Source organism: Piliocolobus tephrosceles, chromosome 12 (assembly GCF_002776525.5).
Source record: "Piliocolobus tephrosceles isolate RC106 chromosome 12, ASM277652v3, whole genome shotgun sequence".
NCBI classification, from domain to species: Eukaryota; Metazoa; Chordata; class Mammalia; order Primates; family Cercopithecidae; genus Piliocolobus; species Piliocolobus tephrosceles.
Genome location: NC_045445.1, coordinates 22,505,141 through 22,521,211, shown reverse-complemented (window position 1 = coordinate 22,521,211; position 16,071 = coordinate 22,505,141). Strand labels below are relative to the sequence as shown.

The 16,071-nt window shown below is 39.9% G+C and overlaps 1 protein-coding gene across 1 annotated transcript in view; it reads left to right on the top strand.

The window, feature by feature from the left end:
* Positions 1-2,034: 2,034 nt before the first annotated feature.
* Positions 2,035-16,071, top strand: part of STK26 (serine/threonine kinase 26) — a 52,155-nt gene continuing 38,118 nt past the window's right edge. Inside the window, exons 1-2 of the mRNA XM_023198799.1 lie at positions 2,035-2,220; positions 2,322-2,472. Coding sequence (XP_023054567.1) covers positions 2,431-2,472 — 42 coding nt within the window. The 5' untranslated portion in view covers positions 2,035-2,220; positions 2,322-2,430. The remainder of the gene's footprint in view (positions 2,221-2,321; positions 2,473-16,071) is intronic.

Here is a 16,071-nt window from a genome sequence, read left to right as displayed (position 1 = left end):
ATTGATAAAATATATAGTGTACACATTATGCACCTAGTAACCTCAGTGGAGAATTCAAAAGAAGTTCATTCATTCATTCAACAATTATTTATTGAGGGCCTACTATATGCCATGAACCTAGTCTCTGGGGATACAGCAATGGACAAAATGTATAAAAAGCTTGCCCTCCGAGTCTTGCCATCCTACCTGAATCATTCTCATGTAAGAGAGGCTGGATCTCTGGCCTCAAGGACCTAATATGGGCAGACAAAAGAAACGAAATATATGAAATAAGAAGAAAGAACTACAGCGTGAGCGCTGCTCACATTGGAGGAGTTTGAAGGAGGGCTTGGAGCAACTAGGAAGGGTCAATGGAGGTGAGATTTGAGACAGGTCTTAAATGAGGCAGCTTGATTCAGACCCTTGCGACTTAAAAGTGTGATCTAAACATCATCACCATGTGAGAGCTTGTTAGCATTGCAGAATCTTAGGCCCACTCCAGACTTGCGAGATCAAAATCTGCGCTTTTGAGGGATCAAAAGAACCCTCGGATTTCTATGGACATTAACAGTTTAGGTGGTGCTGCAGGTTTCTGGTCAGGCTGGCAATGTTGTGAGCTGGACTGGTGGGAAATCGAGACTGGATTGGAGCCTAGCATTAGGTTAGAAATAGTGAAGGGCTGGACTTGAGGAACCAGGAGTAAGGAAAATGCAGTTGTACCCTTTATCATAATTAAACACAAACAGAAACCGTAGAGAAAGTAGTAAGTTTATCACCAGTCAGCGGGACCTGCGTCTGAGTTTTCCAGCTGTACCACTTCTGAATTGTGTGATATTTGGGTCAAATTATTTAACCTGGTTGAGCCTTTTTCTTCATCTGTAATATGAGGGGAAATCTATAAGACTCCAGAAGGCCCTTGTAAAGGTTCAGTAAGGTATTAATAACACATAGAAAGCACTTAGCAGTCCCTGGCACAATGAAAATGACATCCATTAATAATATCGATATTGATAAGAATCATATACTATTCTCTGAAAAAGATTTAAAAGGAAGAAGAGAAACTACCGTTTACCACTAGAGGCCCCCCACAATGTGGTGCGTAGAGACCCATAACAAATTTCAAGGTAAGGAACTTCATCTTCATTTAAAACTGGCACTCGACTATTCCGTTTTTAAAAAGTAATTAACCCCTTACGTGTTCCCAAAGGTGCCTTCATAATGAAATTCCTGTTGCTATTATTACCAGTGTTACTGCCGCTACTGTTAGAGTACTCTCAAAAGAGCCCGTCTCCCTCCTGCAGTGGAACTTAAAATGGGGCGGAGGCAGGGAGTTACCAAAACCACTGCAGTGTATGCTGAATTCAATAACCTGTACTGCTAACGATCCAATCTCATTTCCCAAGCCTCTACTATTCTCATTAATTTTTCTGCCGACATACCGTCTGTTTTCCAATTTCCCTCTGCCTTACACGTGCAGAACTTGTGGTAGAGAGAAGTCCCAGTTTGGCAGTTCTGCAAGTGATAGCCCAAGAGGTAGGGGGAACCTTAAATTGAAGTCACCTGAAGCATGTCTGGGGTCAGGGAACTCGGAAAGCAAGAGTGTGGCCACGGATCTGCCAAGAGGCGCGGCTCCCAACTGAGGAGACCAGATGGCGGGAAAAAGCGGGGTTCCACCGACTCCGCGGCTATCTGTGATCCTAACCTTGGCCAGGCCGGGGAGCCAAGAAAGACTTCCAACACTCCCCAAGTTTCAACTCAAGTCGTCTCCGAGGCTGCATGTGCCCCAGCCTCGCACGCCTCCCTGCAACGTGGCCGCATCTGGGGCGCCCTCATATCCTCAGGGTTTCCCAAACTCTTCCATTCTCTTCCCAGGCCCAGCCGTGTTCCAGGTCTCCCGGTGCCCTGGTTCTCCTCTTCGCGTGCCGGGAGAGTCTCCAGCTTCTCAGACTGCAGCAACCCCAGCCAAACCCCTTCGTTGCCTGGAGCCTCGGCTCCCGCGACACCGCCCGACTGCGGGGCGGGGGCAGGGCCAACGGCGGAACCGCCCCCAACCGCCTCCCCGGCCAGGCGAGCAGGCGGGTGGCTGGGGCGCCTCCACCTCCTCTTCCTAAAGCGGCGAGGCGCAGAGGAGCGGCATCACTCGAGCCCAGGTCCCAGCCACCACCACTCACAGCGCTCGGCGTTCAGGAAGAGGAGCAGCAGCGGAGGCGGCTGCTTCAGCGGCGGGCGGGCGCCAGAAAGGTAGACTGAGTCCCGGGGAGCTGCGCCGCGAACAGCCCACCTCCTAGCCCCGGGCTACGCGCCGCCAGCCCAGTAACCCCACTTTGTGTGTGTCCTTCCAGGCCCCGATCGAAAAGCCTGGGAGGGCCGCCGAACTACCCCCGGAGGAGGAGCCAGTCCGAACCCAAGGCGCCACCGCCACAGAAGCGGAGCGAGGCAGCAGTTGCCTCCATGGCCCACTCACCGGTGGCTGTCCAAGTGCCTGGGATGCAGGTGAGGAAGCGCAGGCCGCCCCCGCCGCCCACGTGACTACTTGGGAGCCCGGTGCGCTCTCGGTGCTGGGCACCGGCGACAAGGGACGGCCCCAGGGCTCCCCTGAGGGCAGGGCCGGTCACTTTGGCCAGGTGACCTGGGAGTAGGGCTCGAGGTGTTTCCTGGTGTGTAGGCTAAGTAGTGCCCTTCGCTGGGAAGGCGAGGCGGGACTGGAGCGCGCAACTAGGTGGGGATTGAGGGCGGTTGGGGGTATAAAAATAGGCCAGAGCCACAGACACCTGCGCCTGCTGAGCTTGGCACGGGTGGGGATGGGGGGGCGGAACTTAACCTGGGAGAGATGGAAGTGCCTTGGAATTTGTGGGGTAAAACGCGAGTAGTGAGTGACCTACACCCCCCCACCCCAAACACACACTCAAGTTGGGGCGGGGCAAGACCAGGGGTGGCGGCGGCGGCGGCGGCTTGAATTGGGCTCTTCCTGTGTGCGTAGGGTTAAGAGAGAGGTGATCTCTTTCTCCCTTTCGGTACTGCTGCTTAAGGGCAAAGTTGTAGCTTGCTCCCCGACCCAGCCCAGCCCATAGTGTGGCGTGAGAAATGCTGGTTCAGTTCAGAGTGGCTGAGGTGATGACTTCTCAGCCCTCTCTGTGCCTTTCCCACAAGAAATGTGGTTAAAGGAAGCTTTTTGTCTTGGACAAGGGACTACTGCATGGAACCCAACTTCTTACTCGAAGTCTACCCAGCCCAACCCCTTCCCATTATATTTTCATTTTGTTAAAGGTAAGCTATGTCAGAAAACTTTTTATGCTGTTATGTTTTTAAATCGGTGCACTTTAGGCTATCTGCTAAATGTTATCCAAATCTACTAACTTTTTAAAGCATTCATGTTCTATTTTTTTTCCTTTGCTAGATGGCCCAAACAACACATTTATGAATAGTTTAGAGGCTAAAACCACTAAAGCCTCAGTCCCTCATGATCTAAAATGTGAAAAGAAACTTTTTTCAAGTTCAAAAATAAAATGTTTAGTAGTAAATAGCTTATATTTCTAGTAGAAATCAAAGAGTTGTAGACTGGGGCCTCTATTTACTTGTTGATGCATGGAGTTCTTTTTTTGTTTGTTTTTCAGTGTTCTCATTTTATGAATGGCCACAAAAGTGATTTTTAAATTCTTTCCCAAAAAGTGATTATTTGTGCACCTAGAACTCCTGATGTGTCCTAAACACCAGACATTTCAGCTGCATTTAGGGCAAGTCTGGGTTGAGTCTCAGGAAGTTAGTGTATATTAAATAAAGAGAGAGAGAGAGAAAGGGAAATAGGAAATAGTAGGGCTTTAAAAAAAAAAAGATTAATCCACTCAAGCCTTGCAAAATGCCTCAAACTTTCTTCCTCTCAGGCGGCCTCCCCCCTCCTTCCCTCTCTCTTTTCCCCATGCACCCTGCCCCACACCCCATTCATTCAGTTCTGTCTTTGATTGTATCAAGGGAATTCATAGTTCGCAATACTAAGTACAGTTTTGCTGTTTGATCTGGGAAAAAGTGACATTTTCTCACTGTGCTCTTCTTTCCATTCTGTGGAGAGTAAAACGATGCACGTGTGAAGTTTGTCTGTGAGGGTCTCCATGCTTCTGGCTCCATTGTGTGCGCGAGCCTGCGTGCGTGCGTCAGCAGAGTGAGTGCCTCGCGTTCATCAAGTTTGTGATTCTGGGGAACTCTGTGTGCTGAGGGGAAAATAGTTTCTGATCTTTATTTAATTTGTCTTGACCTTATTGAATTTATGTGGTTTAGGAGCTGCTTGCTGTTCAGTATTTCTGATTGCTCCCTGCTTTGTTTAATTATCTGAGTTGCCTATCTCCTGAATTTTTAAATCTTAATTAATGTGGATTCGAATGTGAATCACATACTTTAAATTACAAATTCTGCCTTTCACTCTATGCCCTCTGAGTTGTGATTACTTTGTCCCACCTAATTTGATTAGGGCAAACATCTCAATGTTAGCAAAGAAGAGAGGAATCTTTTTTTTTTTTTTTTTTTTTTTTTGGTCATTCTCTTCATCTTAATGAAATGGTAAATTCTTAACTTCTTATTTCCATTTTCTTTCTAATATAGTTCTTAAGCACTTTGTGCAGCACACAATTTTTTCCATAGTTGAAATTGTACAATACCTTAATAATAAATTTGATAGCATGCAGTGTGACTCTTGAACCTAGACTATTTTTATTATTGTTATGTAGCAAAATATTGCGGATGAGATGCAGAAATCTATTGTGAGCTTGTAAAATTCTCCTAGAGTTTTATGAAAGCATCAGGAGCAACTTTTAGACCTTTAGAAAACTTGAGTTAGCCATGTGTTCTTGAAATTACTGTATAGTGTTTCCACAAATCAGGGTGAGGTGGCCGACCAGCCTATAACTTTTTAACAGTTTATTTTAGAGAATTATGTAGATTGATGGGAAAAATGATTTTTCCAGAAATAAAGACAAAATTGCTTTCTCCACAATTTTTTCTCCCTCTGAGGAGAGATGTGAAGTAGAAGCCCAGCTACCTGTTCTATCACTTAAGACTTCCAGCATTCCTGACTTTCAAACAAAGAAATTGCTGTTGCCACTAGTTTAAAATAGAAAAGAAACTTGGAGTGAAGAAAGAAAACCCAGGATTTGGTCCAGTTCAAACTCCTCCTTATGAATTAGTTACTCAAACTCATATTGTTGATATTTCTTAATATTGTAGTAATGAACATTTTTGCCATATTACACCAAATGTTGAGGGTATGAAGTTTTTTGTACTTAATTTGTGCTTACTTCTTTAGTGTGTAACTAGAGGAATTTTCCATAGCAGTAGCTGAACTCTTCGAACTATTTAAAGTACACCTTAAAAAAAAAAAACCCAATAAACCTATCTGTTTCCACTCAAATATTTACTCTTTAATGATTCAAAACCTGTTTTCTTTGAAGTTTTCAGTTATAAATCATATTTAAGTTTAAGATATTTCCCCTTAGAACCTACAATAGTATTTTTGAGGACAAATTTTCATTTAGAATATTGTTAATTGTTAAATCTTTCGTAAGATGTAGGTGGGAGAATAAAGTTAAATGTTGAGTTAGAGTACTAAATGTTGTGCTTTATCCTGTGCCTCTTGTTAAAGAACTTTTAAAGCTTCTGCTAAAGAACTTTAAAATTAGCCTTCATGTATCTTTAAATATGACCCAGGTGGTACAGTTTAAATCCAGTTGTCATTTGAGATGAGAAGTAGAAATGAAGTTTAACGATTAATGAACACTTTATTGAAGACTTTTATCTAAGTGGTGGGAAACATTGCCCAATGTTGGTGAACATAATCACTGGGTTCTGGGAAGCATACTGATATATATTACATGTTCTGCCCTTAAAGATCTTAAAATCTTGTTGAGTTGTTAAAACTAGCACATGAAATATCAAATAATGCAAAATCTGTGAACTCACTGTAAGTATAATAGAAGTGTCAGACTGGAAGCATTGAAGGCTTCCAAAAAGTAAGCTGACCCCAAAGTCTTGTTAGGATACACACTGGGCAGGGCATTTCCAAGCAAGGAAAAATCCCCAGCAGAGGTAGACAGACTAGGATTTTTCGACTTGACAATGGTACACAACCATTCTGTTTTTCGCTTTCTATACAGTATTCAGTAAATAACATGAGATAGTCAACACTTTGTTATAAGTAAGCTTTGCGTTAGATGATTTTGCTTAACCTTAGGCTACTGTAAATGTGGACACGTTTAAGGTAGGTTAAGCTATGATGTTTGGTAGATTAGGTGTACTGTATTAAATGCCTTTTCACCTTACAATATTTTCAACTTATGATAGGTTTATTGGGACATAACCACATTTTAAGTCAAGGAGCATATGTATACAATACAGATAAGGAAGGGTGCACTGCATGTGTGAGCGTGTGCACACACACATATACACACACAATCTTTGAGAACAGGATAAAGTCATTTGGGCTGTCATAGAGAATTCCTCTAGAAAAATGATGCACTATAATATCAGAAAACTGGATTGAGTACAGATCATGATTGTCCTTAAATGCCAGGGAAGGATTTTGGCCTTTGAACTGGCCACTAAACATTTCTGAGTAAGGGAGACTCAATGTACCAAGTTATGTATCCGAAGGGAAATCTCAAAATTGGATGAATGAATCAACTGGAGGATTGAGAGATGTAAGGGAATTTGATCTACAGAGGCTATTTCTTCTTTTTTAACTTTTTTTTTTTGAGACAGGGTTTCACTCTGTCACCCAGACTGTAGTGCAGTGGCACGGTCGCAGCCCAGGCTGGTCGCCACCTCCTGGACTCAAGCAATCCATCCACATTGGCCTCCCAAAGTGCTAGGATTACAGGCATGAGCTACTGCGCCTGGCTACAGAGGCTATTTCCATGGGTCAATCATAGTTATACAGATGCAATGGGCCTTCCATGGACAGATTCCCTTCCATATGTTTAGTACTGTGAAGAAAAATTAATTACCAGGCTTAATAATTAGCTAGTTTCAGAAGGAAAAGTTAAAGACTTTGTGGTGTTGAATATGAGGGAACTGGGAGACTTATGATACATCTGAAAGAAATTGGAATGTAATGGAGAAGAGCCAGATCTGGTAGGAAGTTAAGGATTTCTGTTCTAGACTTGTGAATTTTGTGGTAACAATGGGATGACAAAGTACATATGTCCAATAAGTAGTTGAAGATGTAGAATTGAAGCTTTAGTCATTCATCAGATATTTACTGAGCATCTACTCTATGCTGGGCACTTCACTTGAAAATGAAGGACTAGAGACATCAAGGAGGGAGAGGTTCATAATGCCAGAAAGAATATGTGGAAGTGAGGGCCCTCATGAGACAGGATACATAGGTTGTAAGAAAAGGAAGGATGGCTTTAAGATGTATGAAAAGATGAGAAAATGTGTCAAGTTAGAGAGAGAGTTAACTGGGGTGGGGTGCAGGGATTCTTTATTTAACAGTCATCAGGAAACCTACATTGGAGAAAGAATTCAGGTTGGTACCAGAGTCCAGTATGTGGAGTTCATACCTCCCTTACACCTCCCTAAAGGGATAATCAGATTCGCAATTTGAGGTTGAAAGCATTGCTTTGCATTGGTGAACCCGAATTATTGTCCTTGTTGTTGAGTAGTTAATGCAGAGGTATTGAATATGCTAATGATAATGGCAGAAGACCAGCTGGAACAAAATAATCAAAGACTGTTAGCTGAGAGAAGCAGGGGGGCGGGGGGGGGGATAGTTAGAACTTTTAACACTAGGGGAGTAGGGACTGTTGGGAGAATAAACAGAAATTGGGTATGATAGGACATGTGCCTTCAACAGTAATCAGAGTTTAGAAATGGCACTTGAGTACAAAGGTCCATCATCATGTACTTCCCTTGCTTGAGTCCCAGAAAATGAGAGAATATAATTTAGCTGGTACTTAGGAACCATTGAACATTGTGATGCTGTATTTTTTATTCTGCTTTTCATTTATTCAGTGACCTTGAGCAAATCATCTACAAAATGGGGAATAATAAAAGCTGCATTTCCTTTGCTTCAATGAGAGGTTATTAGGATGAATTAACTATCATCTGTGGAGCTGGAGCTCCTTTGTAAAAGGTGTTATGATGTATGGGGGCAGTTCATCCTGCAAAACAATGCTTGGCTAATCACATGAAAACACTGTCATTATCTCCTCTCTCTCCTGCTTGATAACCCACAGTTTTTTTTTTGAAACCCAGTCACCACCCCACACCACCCCAGTGAGACCCAAAGCCCTCTGCTCAGTTTTCTATACTTTTTGTCGTATGGCTCATCTCTGTAGATCTACACTTAGTTCCCACTACTTCCCAACAAGAAATCCCTTTAATTCTACCATGCCAGTTACAGTTCAATAATCAATGATTGGCCAAATTCTACCTGATTTTCAAGGTCCTCCATCTTACCTTCTTCGTGAACTCTCTCTGAATGTCCCACCCTATAGAAATCTCTTCTGTTTCCAAGCACCTATTCTGTCTATTGTCAGTAGTAGATACTCTTGTCCTTAATGTATATACTGCCTTAGATTTTCTCTAATTATATATGTTATACTTGTCTCCCAAATGAGGTTGTACATTTCTTGAAATCGGGGACCATGGATTTCACTTTTCTTTGTACCATTAGGTATGAATTATATGCAAAAGTATTGGTTAATCACTATACTATAGAGTGGATGTGTCTCATTGTTTAAAATTCTGTTTCTTTAAAAATATTGTACAATGCTTGAACTTTGTACACCTTAAAGACTCATTTATGTGTGTACAGTGTAGATTTTCTGTACTTATTTAAATGATTTTCATGTATTATGTGTAATATGTCTAGCAAAACATTCTTGTAACTAATCATCTGTTCACACACACTGAAGCTCTCATTCTCTTGCCTTCCATAGACTTTGAGAGAAAAATGAGCTTCATTGCTTTCTTAGTAACCATGGCTGATTCAGACAAATTTGTGTCTCCCCTCATCTCTCCTCCTTTTCTCCTTCCTTCTACGTGTAGTTTCCCATGGCTCTTCAAGGTCCTCTCACTGGTGATTTGTACCTATCTACCTCTTGTTTCTTCCCTCTGTCCTCCCACTCCCCAAAAGACAAACATAAATAAAAAACTGTTTTACTTTCCTGTCTGAACTGTCACATTAGAAAGAATCTGATAATTTCACTCATACTAAGATGTTTTTGATTAATGGCTCAGTGCTTTACTTCTCCATGGATATTCACATTTTACAGGAAATTATACCTTAAGAAATGGAAATCTAATAGTAGAATTTCAGACATCTTGATAGCAGTTTTGACTGAGTTCTGTGTTCTGAAAGAGTGGTGGTTTTACTGGTTTTATTTGTTGCTAGAAAAATGGTGTTAGGCGAACAAAAAATAACAGTATTATTAGCTATAGTACAACAAACTCCTTTTCATTTCTCGTAATTAAGACTCAAAGAATTTCCACCACAGGTACATGTAAAACAGTGTCTCTGAAGGAATGGCAGAATGTAACTCACTTTTTAAAAAAATCAATTAAATACACAGAACTAAAATTTTGACCCCTTCTTTTTTTTCCTTTTATTTTAGTTGACATGTAATAATTATACATATCTATGGGATACAGAGTAATATGTTTTTTTGTGAGACAGGGTGTCACTCTGTCACCCAGGCTGGAGTGCAGTGGCACAATCACATCTCACTGCAGCCTCAACCTCCCAGGCTCAGGTGATCCTCCCACCTCATCCTCCTAAGTAGCTGGGACTATGGGCAGTCGCCACCGTGCCTGGCTAATTTTTATATTTTTTGTAAATATGGGGTTTCACCATGTTGTCTAGGCTGGTCTTCAACTCCTGGGCCCAAGCGATCCACCATGCTTGGCCTCCCAAAGTGCTGGAGTACAGGCGTGAGCCATCGTGCCCTACCAAGAGTAATATTTCAATACACGTATATGATGTGTAATGATCAAATCAGGGCAATTAGCATATCTATCACCTCAAACATTTATCATTTTTTTATGGTGTGAACATTCCAAATCCTCCCTTCTAGCTTTCTGAAAATATACAATAAATTATGGTTAACCATATTCGCCCTACAGTACTGCAGAATAGAATTTACTCCTATCTAGCTGTAATTTTGTGTTAGTTCACCAATCTGTCCACATCTTCCCCTCCTGCTTCCCCTCTCAGCCTCTAATACAATTCTACTATCTATTTTCTCATATGAGTGAGAACATGCAGTGTTTGTCTTTCTGTGCCTGGCTTAACATAATGTCCTCCAGTTCCGTCCATCTTGCTGTGAGTAACAGGATCTCATCCTCTTTTTACAGCTGAATAGTACTCTCTTGTGTATACATACCACATTTTCTTTATCCGTTCTTAACCCTATCTTCTGTGCATTTCTCACTTGGTCATCTGCCATTTTAGACTAAAGTGTTAGATGGCAGGAACCACATCTTTGAATTAATGTTTGTAGAAATCAAATATTTATTGAAGATATTAACTAATTTCTCTTAATACTCCTATAACATAGAGTGATTCTGTAGGAAAATGCCTTCAAATTTAGATTTAAACATAAAACTAAGGACACATTGACAGCCAACTCTACCCATGATCCTCTTTGTTGTCCCTCCCTAAAACCACATATGATTTAGGAAAATCACCTCTGTAAACATTCAGAGAAACCAGAAGACCTATATATGGAACGTATACTGTCCTCCATTCCTGCCTGCCTCTCCCCACCACCCCTCACTAGCATATACCTTGCTGGGGATAGAGCTACAGCATGCACCTAAAAACTCCCCCTCAGGCTTTTCTGAACTTGTTCCAGCCTTCCCCTGACAGCAGCCTGCTGGCCTTTCTTTTCCTCCACTTTTCATAGCATCGTGGATGAGAATGATTTGTGACTCAAAATATCAGATTAACCACTGATATGTCTTAGCTTTGTATAGTTTGGCAAAATTAGAACAAAACTGTGGTTCATACTTCCTGGGCCCCAGAGTAAACAAAATTGTAGATCGCTTAGATGAAACAGTTGAAAATAGTCTAACTATCTTTTTTATATGTTCAATCTCTCTTTTTTTGGTTAAGCATCTTAAAAAATGTGCCATTGAGGAAATCGAAGCCATTGTGTTTTTGCATTTTTCTCATGAAAAATGTTTACAGAAAATGTTTTCAGCCTTTCTTTGTGATGCTTGTAACAGATTATTTATTGTCAACAGTGTTTTAAATTTTTCCCTCTCCTTCTATTACCTCTTAAAGAAAAAGTGGGGAAAAGAAATCTATACAAGTAAAACCCTATTAACTTAAAATACAAAGGACTGAATTGCGTTGAGTTCAAATTAACCATCAATGGGTTTTTTTTCAATTTGTTTATCATGGAACAATAGGGTGTCTAGTCAAAGAATTAACAGTTGCTTTGAATTATAGAAAAAGCTTCCCAGTATCAACTTAATGAAGTTTTACTGAATTTGAAATCCATACTACACTAGATGTGTTAGGAAATTTCTAAGCATGTTAGTGAATTACTCTACCAGGTTTCAATCGTGCCTGGTAACATGATCCTAAGAGTGAATTTTTGGCAGGTAGAGGAAATAATTCAAGAACATCTAGAAGCATCCAGATTTTTCTTTGAAAATGCATTTTTGAGTTGCTCCGTTAGTCCCTTTTTAACCCTTCTTCCCACCCTCAGTTTTCCACTAAACCATTGGCTTTGGGACATATCACTTTACAGTGTGTTATATTAAGCTAAGTTTGACTGCTTGATGCACTATAGTATGAATAACAGAGCAGTGGGTGGTAGGGGAGGGATGGACAATATAGATAATCAGGTGGAGCATAAGCTGTTATTAATGCAAGACAATTTAGGGGAGCTGAGCCAGTAGAAACCATAAAGTCAGAATTTCTTCCCAAAGCCTCTGGCTCATCATTATCGCTGCCCACTAGAGCTGGGAAAGTTTCTAAACTCCCTGATCTCAATTTCCTGCTGCCTGCCTTAACTTTAAGCAGAAGCACAAAAGAAACCAATCAGCAAAGTATGCACACATGCTACTAAAGTATGGTGACAGAAAATAGAACTTTGACCTGTTGTGGTTAAAGAGACTAAAGTCAACGTATCTGACAGCCTCAGGGAAACACGCATATTTCAAATGTATGCTTTTTAAGTGCTACTGGCCCCATGGGAAGAACACTTGGCAAACTCATTAATTAGGATCCTGTTTGAGTCTCTAGTTTTAGTTCAAATCTTTTGTTTGAACTTAGTGGTGAGCTTTCTTATGTGCTTGTCAGTAAATGGTAATATATTGGACTTTACCAGCTTGGACAGTGGTGACCCAGGTTTTATGTTTTTACACACAGAATCTCCGAGGTTTGATTTAAGCCAGAAAATTATTAGCAGCAAAGTTTGGAAGGCCTACTTTGGGTAGGAGAGAGTGCTTGCTGCCTATCTTTGAAATACAAAAAGTATTAGAGAGTCCTTGAGCTCAAGAAGTTTATACTCTAACCAGAGTGACTAGACACCTACACATTTAGAAATCTAACAATGCAGAACAGTAGTAATGAATTCCAAACAAGATAGAATCTGATGTAGAAACATCCATCCCAAGGAAGCCTGGAGTAAGAAAGGAAACTTATCAATTATAGAATACCTTTCTGCTAGGCATTCACGTTTTGCTACTCCACTACATCGCTTCTCGGCAGGATGGCCTTCAACAGACCTTTGAAAGAGAGTAGGAGGCAAGCAGGGGAAAAGGCCCAGGGGGACACACACAGGCTCCTTGTATAAGAGAGATTTGAGGTAGGTACCTGTTGGTATGAATTGTGTTAGGGCTACACTGTAAAAGGCCTTGAATGCCAGATTGATACATTTATTCTTTACTCAGTCCATAACAAGGAGTTTTGGGTTTTTATTTTTTTATTTTTTAGCAATATAGTGAAATGATGGAATAACGTTGTTTGTTTTGGAAGATTGCATTAGGCTGTTGGAAACCTAACAGGCTAGGTTGGAGATAAGGGAAGGCTTAATTGATAAGGGTTTAATCTAGGGCAGTGATGGTTAAACTGGAGCATGTATGGGAAGCACCTGGAAGGCTTGCGAAAACACAGACTACTATACCCTAGCCCCAGAGTTTCTGATGGACTAGATCTGAGGTGAAGCCTGTGAATTTGCATTTCTCATGAGTTCTCAGCTGCTCTGCCAATTTGGGGAGCACTTTGAGCACCACTCAAGGATGACTTTAACAGACATTGGCAACCCCTTAAATATGAGAAGGGAGGAAACATGATGAGAGAGTAGAGTCAGAGATAAGGCTGAGTTTGGAAGAAAATTGGTACAGTTTTGGGAATGTTGAATTTGAAGTGCTGGTCACACATCCAAGCAGAGGCAATCAGTAACATGTTTGTTGAAGACAGGAGATGGAGATTGGTGAATCTTATGTGAAGATAGTAGATGAAATTGTGAGAGATGAAAACAACAAGATTTCCAGTTATCTTTCCAAGAAGCTGAACTCAACTTTGTGTTAAGTTCTACGATTTCCAAAATCTCATGGTCACCCATGACTTCTGTTTTCCTTAATCTAGGCAGGTTTGTGACTTAGCAAACACCCATCCTCATCATTATATAGTTACCATTGGCCCATGTGTGCTGTTAAGTAACCTACTTCAGTTTTTATTGATTGATTTAATTTTATTATTGTTATATAATTTTATTATAATAAATTTTACAATATTCATTTTATTGTTTATTTTGTTATATTTATTTTTATTGTTTTGGTCTGGATAAGCCCCTTAGATGACAAATTCTTACAAATAGAACCTTTCTGTGGAATTATGTTACCATGCTCAGTATGGTTAGGTATTTACTGTAGTAAACAGCTCATTAATGCTTTTATCTTCAAATGCAGACCCTTATTAAGAACATGAAATCTGTTTATGCTTATAGTTGCTAAAATGCAACTTGGCTAAAGTAATATAAATGGCAGTATCTTAAATTCCAGTAAGTAGCAATATTTCCCCCACAGGTAGACATTTTTAGACCTATTATTATGTCCCCCCTCAAAACAAAAACCAAAAAAAAAAAAAAAACAACAACAACAACAAAAAAAACCAGACTTAGTAGCTCTGGCTGCGCATATATATATATATATGTGCACACACACACACACACACTCACAATCCTGACATTTCAAAGCCGATTTGTATTTATATATGTAAATTCCTGGGAGAGGAAGTCACTTCTGAATCATTAAAGAAATATCAAACCACTTCCTAAATGGCCTTTCTGCTCTCTGAAATATTCTCGATACCTGTCAGATTCATATATTATCGTTTGCCAACAGGTACCCATAGGAAAACTCTGAGTTTAGTTCAAACAAAGGATTAGAACTGAAAATAAGAGAAGCAACTAGGGCAACACCAAACAATGTGAGCAAACTTGATTTACCCACCTCATTCACCAACTTTGGACCTAAATCACTTTTCAATTTCTGAAATGAACACACAACCAACAAAAACGAATCCATCCTTCAGAATCAAAGATTTGCCACCAATGAGGATGTGCAAAAGCATGTGAAGAAATATTCTCTTTAAAAAGTTTGGCTGGGCTCTGTGGCTCATGCCTGTAATCCCAGTACTTTGGGAGGCCAAGGTGGATGGATCACTTGAGGTCAGGAGCTTGAGACCAGTCTGGCCAACATGGTGAAACCCTGCCTCTACTCAAAATACAAAAATTAGCTGGGCATGGTGGCGCATGCCTATAATCCCAGCTACTCATGAGGCTGAGGGAGGAGAATCACTTAAACCTGGGTGGCGGAGGTTGCTGTGAGCTGAGATCACACCACTGCACTCAAGTCTGGGCTACAGGGTGAGACGCTATCTCAAAATAATAATAATAATTTAAGCTGTATTTAATTATCACTAGAATCCCTAAGTGACTTGCTTCCTCTTCAGGGTGTTCTATTTATTTGGATGTAAAAATGCTGATATGTTTACCTTATACCTCACACTTTATTGTGAAGATTTGTTGGGGAAAATGATAGATAAATGGATAGATGAATGAATGTATATATGCACTTTCAATGTGTATTGCACATGAAGTATATTTTACATTTGAAAATACTTTTAATCTATTTTTTAAAAATAAGGCTCAATATTTGCCTACAGAGTTTTTAATAAACTATACTAATAGTAGATACAACTATGTTTTAAAAGTAGAAAAATTCATTGTCAAAATAAAAATGAATAACAGGATGGTCACTAAGTTCAAGGAGCAGAAAAATATCATTTGAAAATGTCATTTAAGAAGGTCTGCAAATTAAAGGAAATCAATGTAATTTATGTAAAATTATGTATTCAGTAAAAATTGTAGTGTCCATGGACTTGCTAAATATTTTTGTTATATGAAAATATATGGAAAATACATAGAATTCTTTACCTCATTTAAAGCCTCATTTACTGGAAGGTAAAAACATGTGAGTATGTACCTATGTCTAAATATATAACAGCATTGTCAGTATTTTACATATGACGCACTTTTATTGTAGCACATGTTGCATGTTTGTCGTGGCTAGTTCTTTCTACCTTTAATATTTAAACTCTTAGTATTCCTGAAGAAATTGAACTCACAGCAGTCTATAACATACAGAGTACAGATCATGGGAAATGGCTTTTAATGAAATTCAATACCAATGTTAAGCAGTTTTAGTGAATTAGGATTGAATTGAACATTATCTAGGATTATATTTATCAAGAAGATTTTCAATTCTTTGCTTAATTTTTCCTGTAGAATAGTTTTACAGAGAATCATTGCATTAAAGGAACTGTTTTGATATATATTTGTTTACCTGTTAGTAATATCAGAGATATGTGGACAGTAAACGAATGACTTCTGCTTCACAGAAACTTGTCATCGTTGTCTAAGCTCTTATTTTGAAGCTCAAATTGTTATAAGTACTTAACACTATAGATTCTAAGGGATAGAGAGTGGAAGGGACTAGGCATTGAATTCTATTTCTGTGACAAACAAAATCTTGTACCCGGAGAGCTGCTTTTTTTTTTTTTTTTTTTTTTTTTTTTTTTTTTTTTTT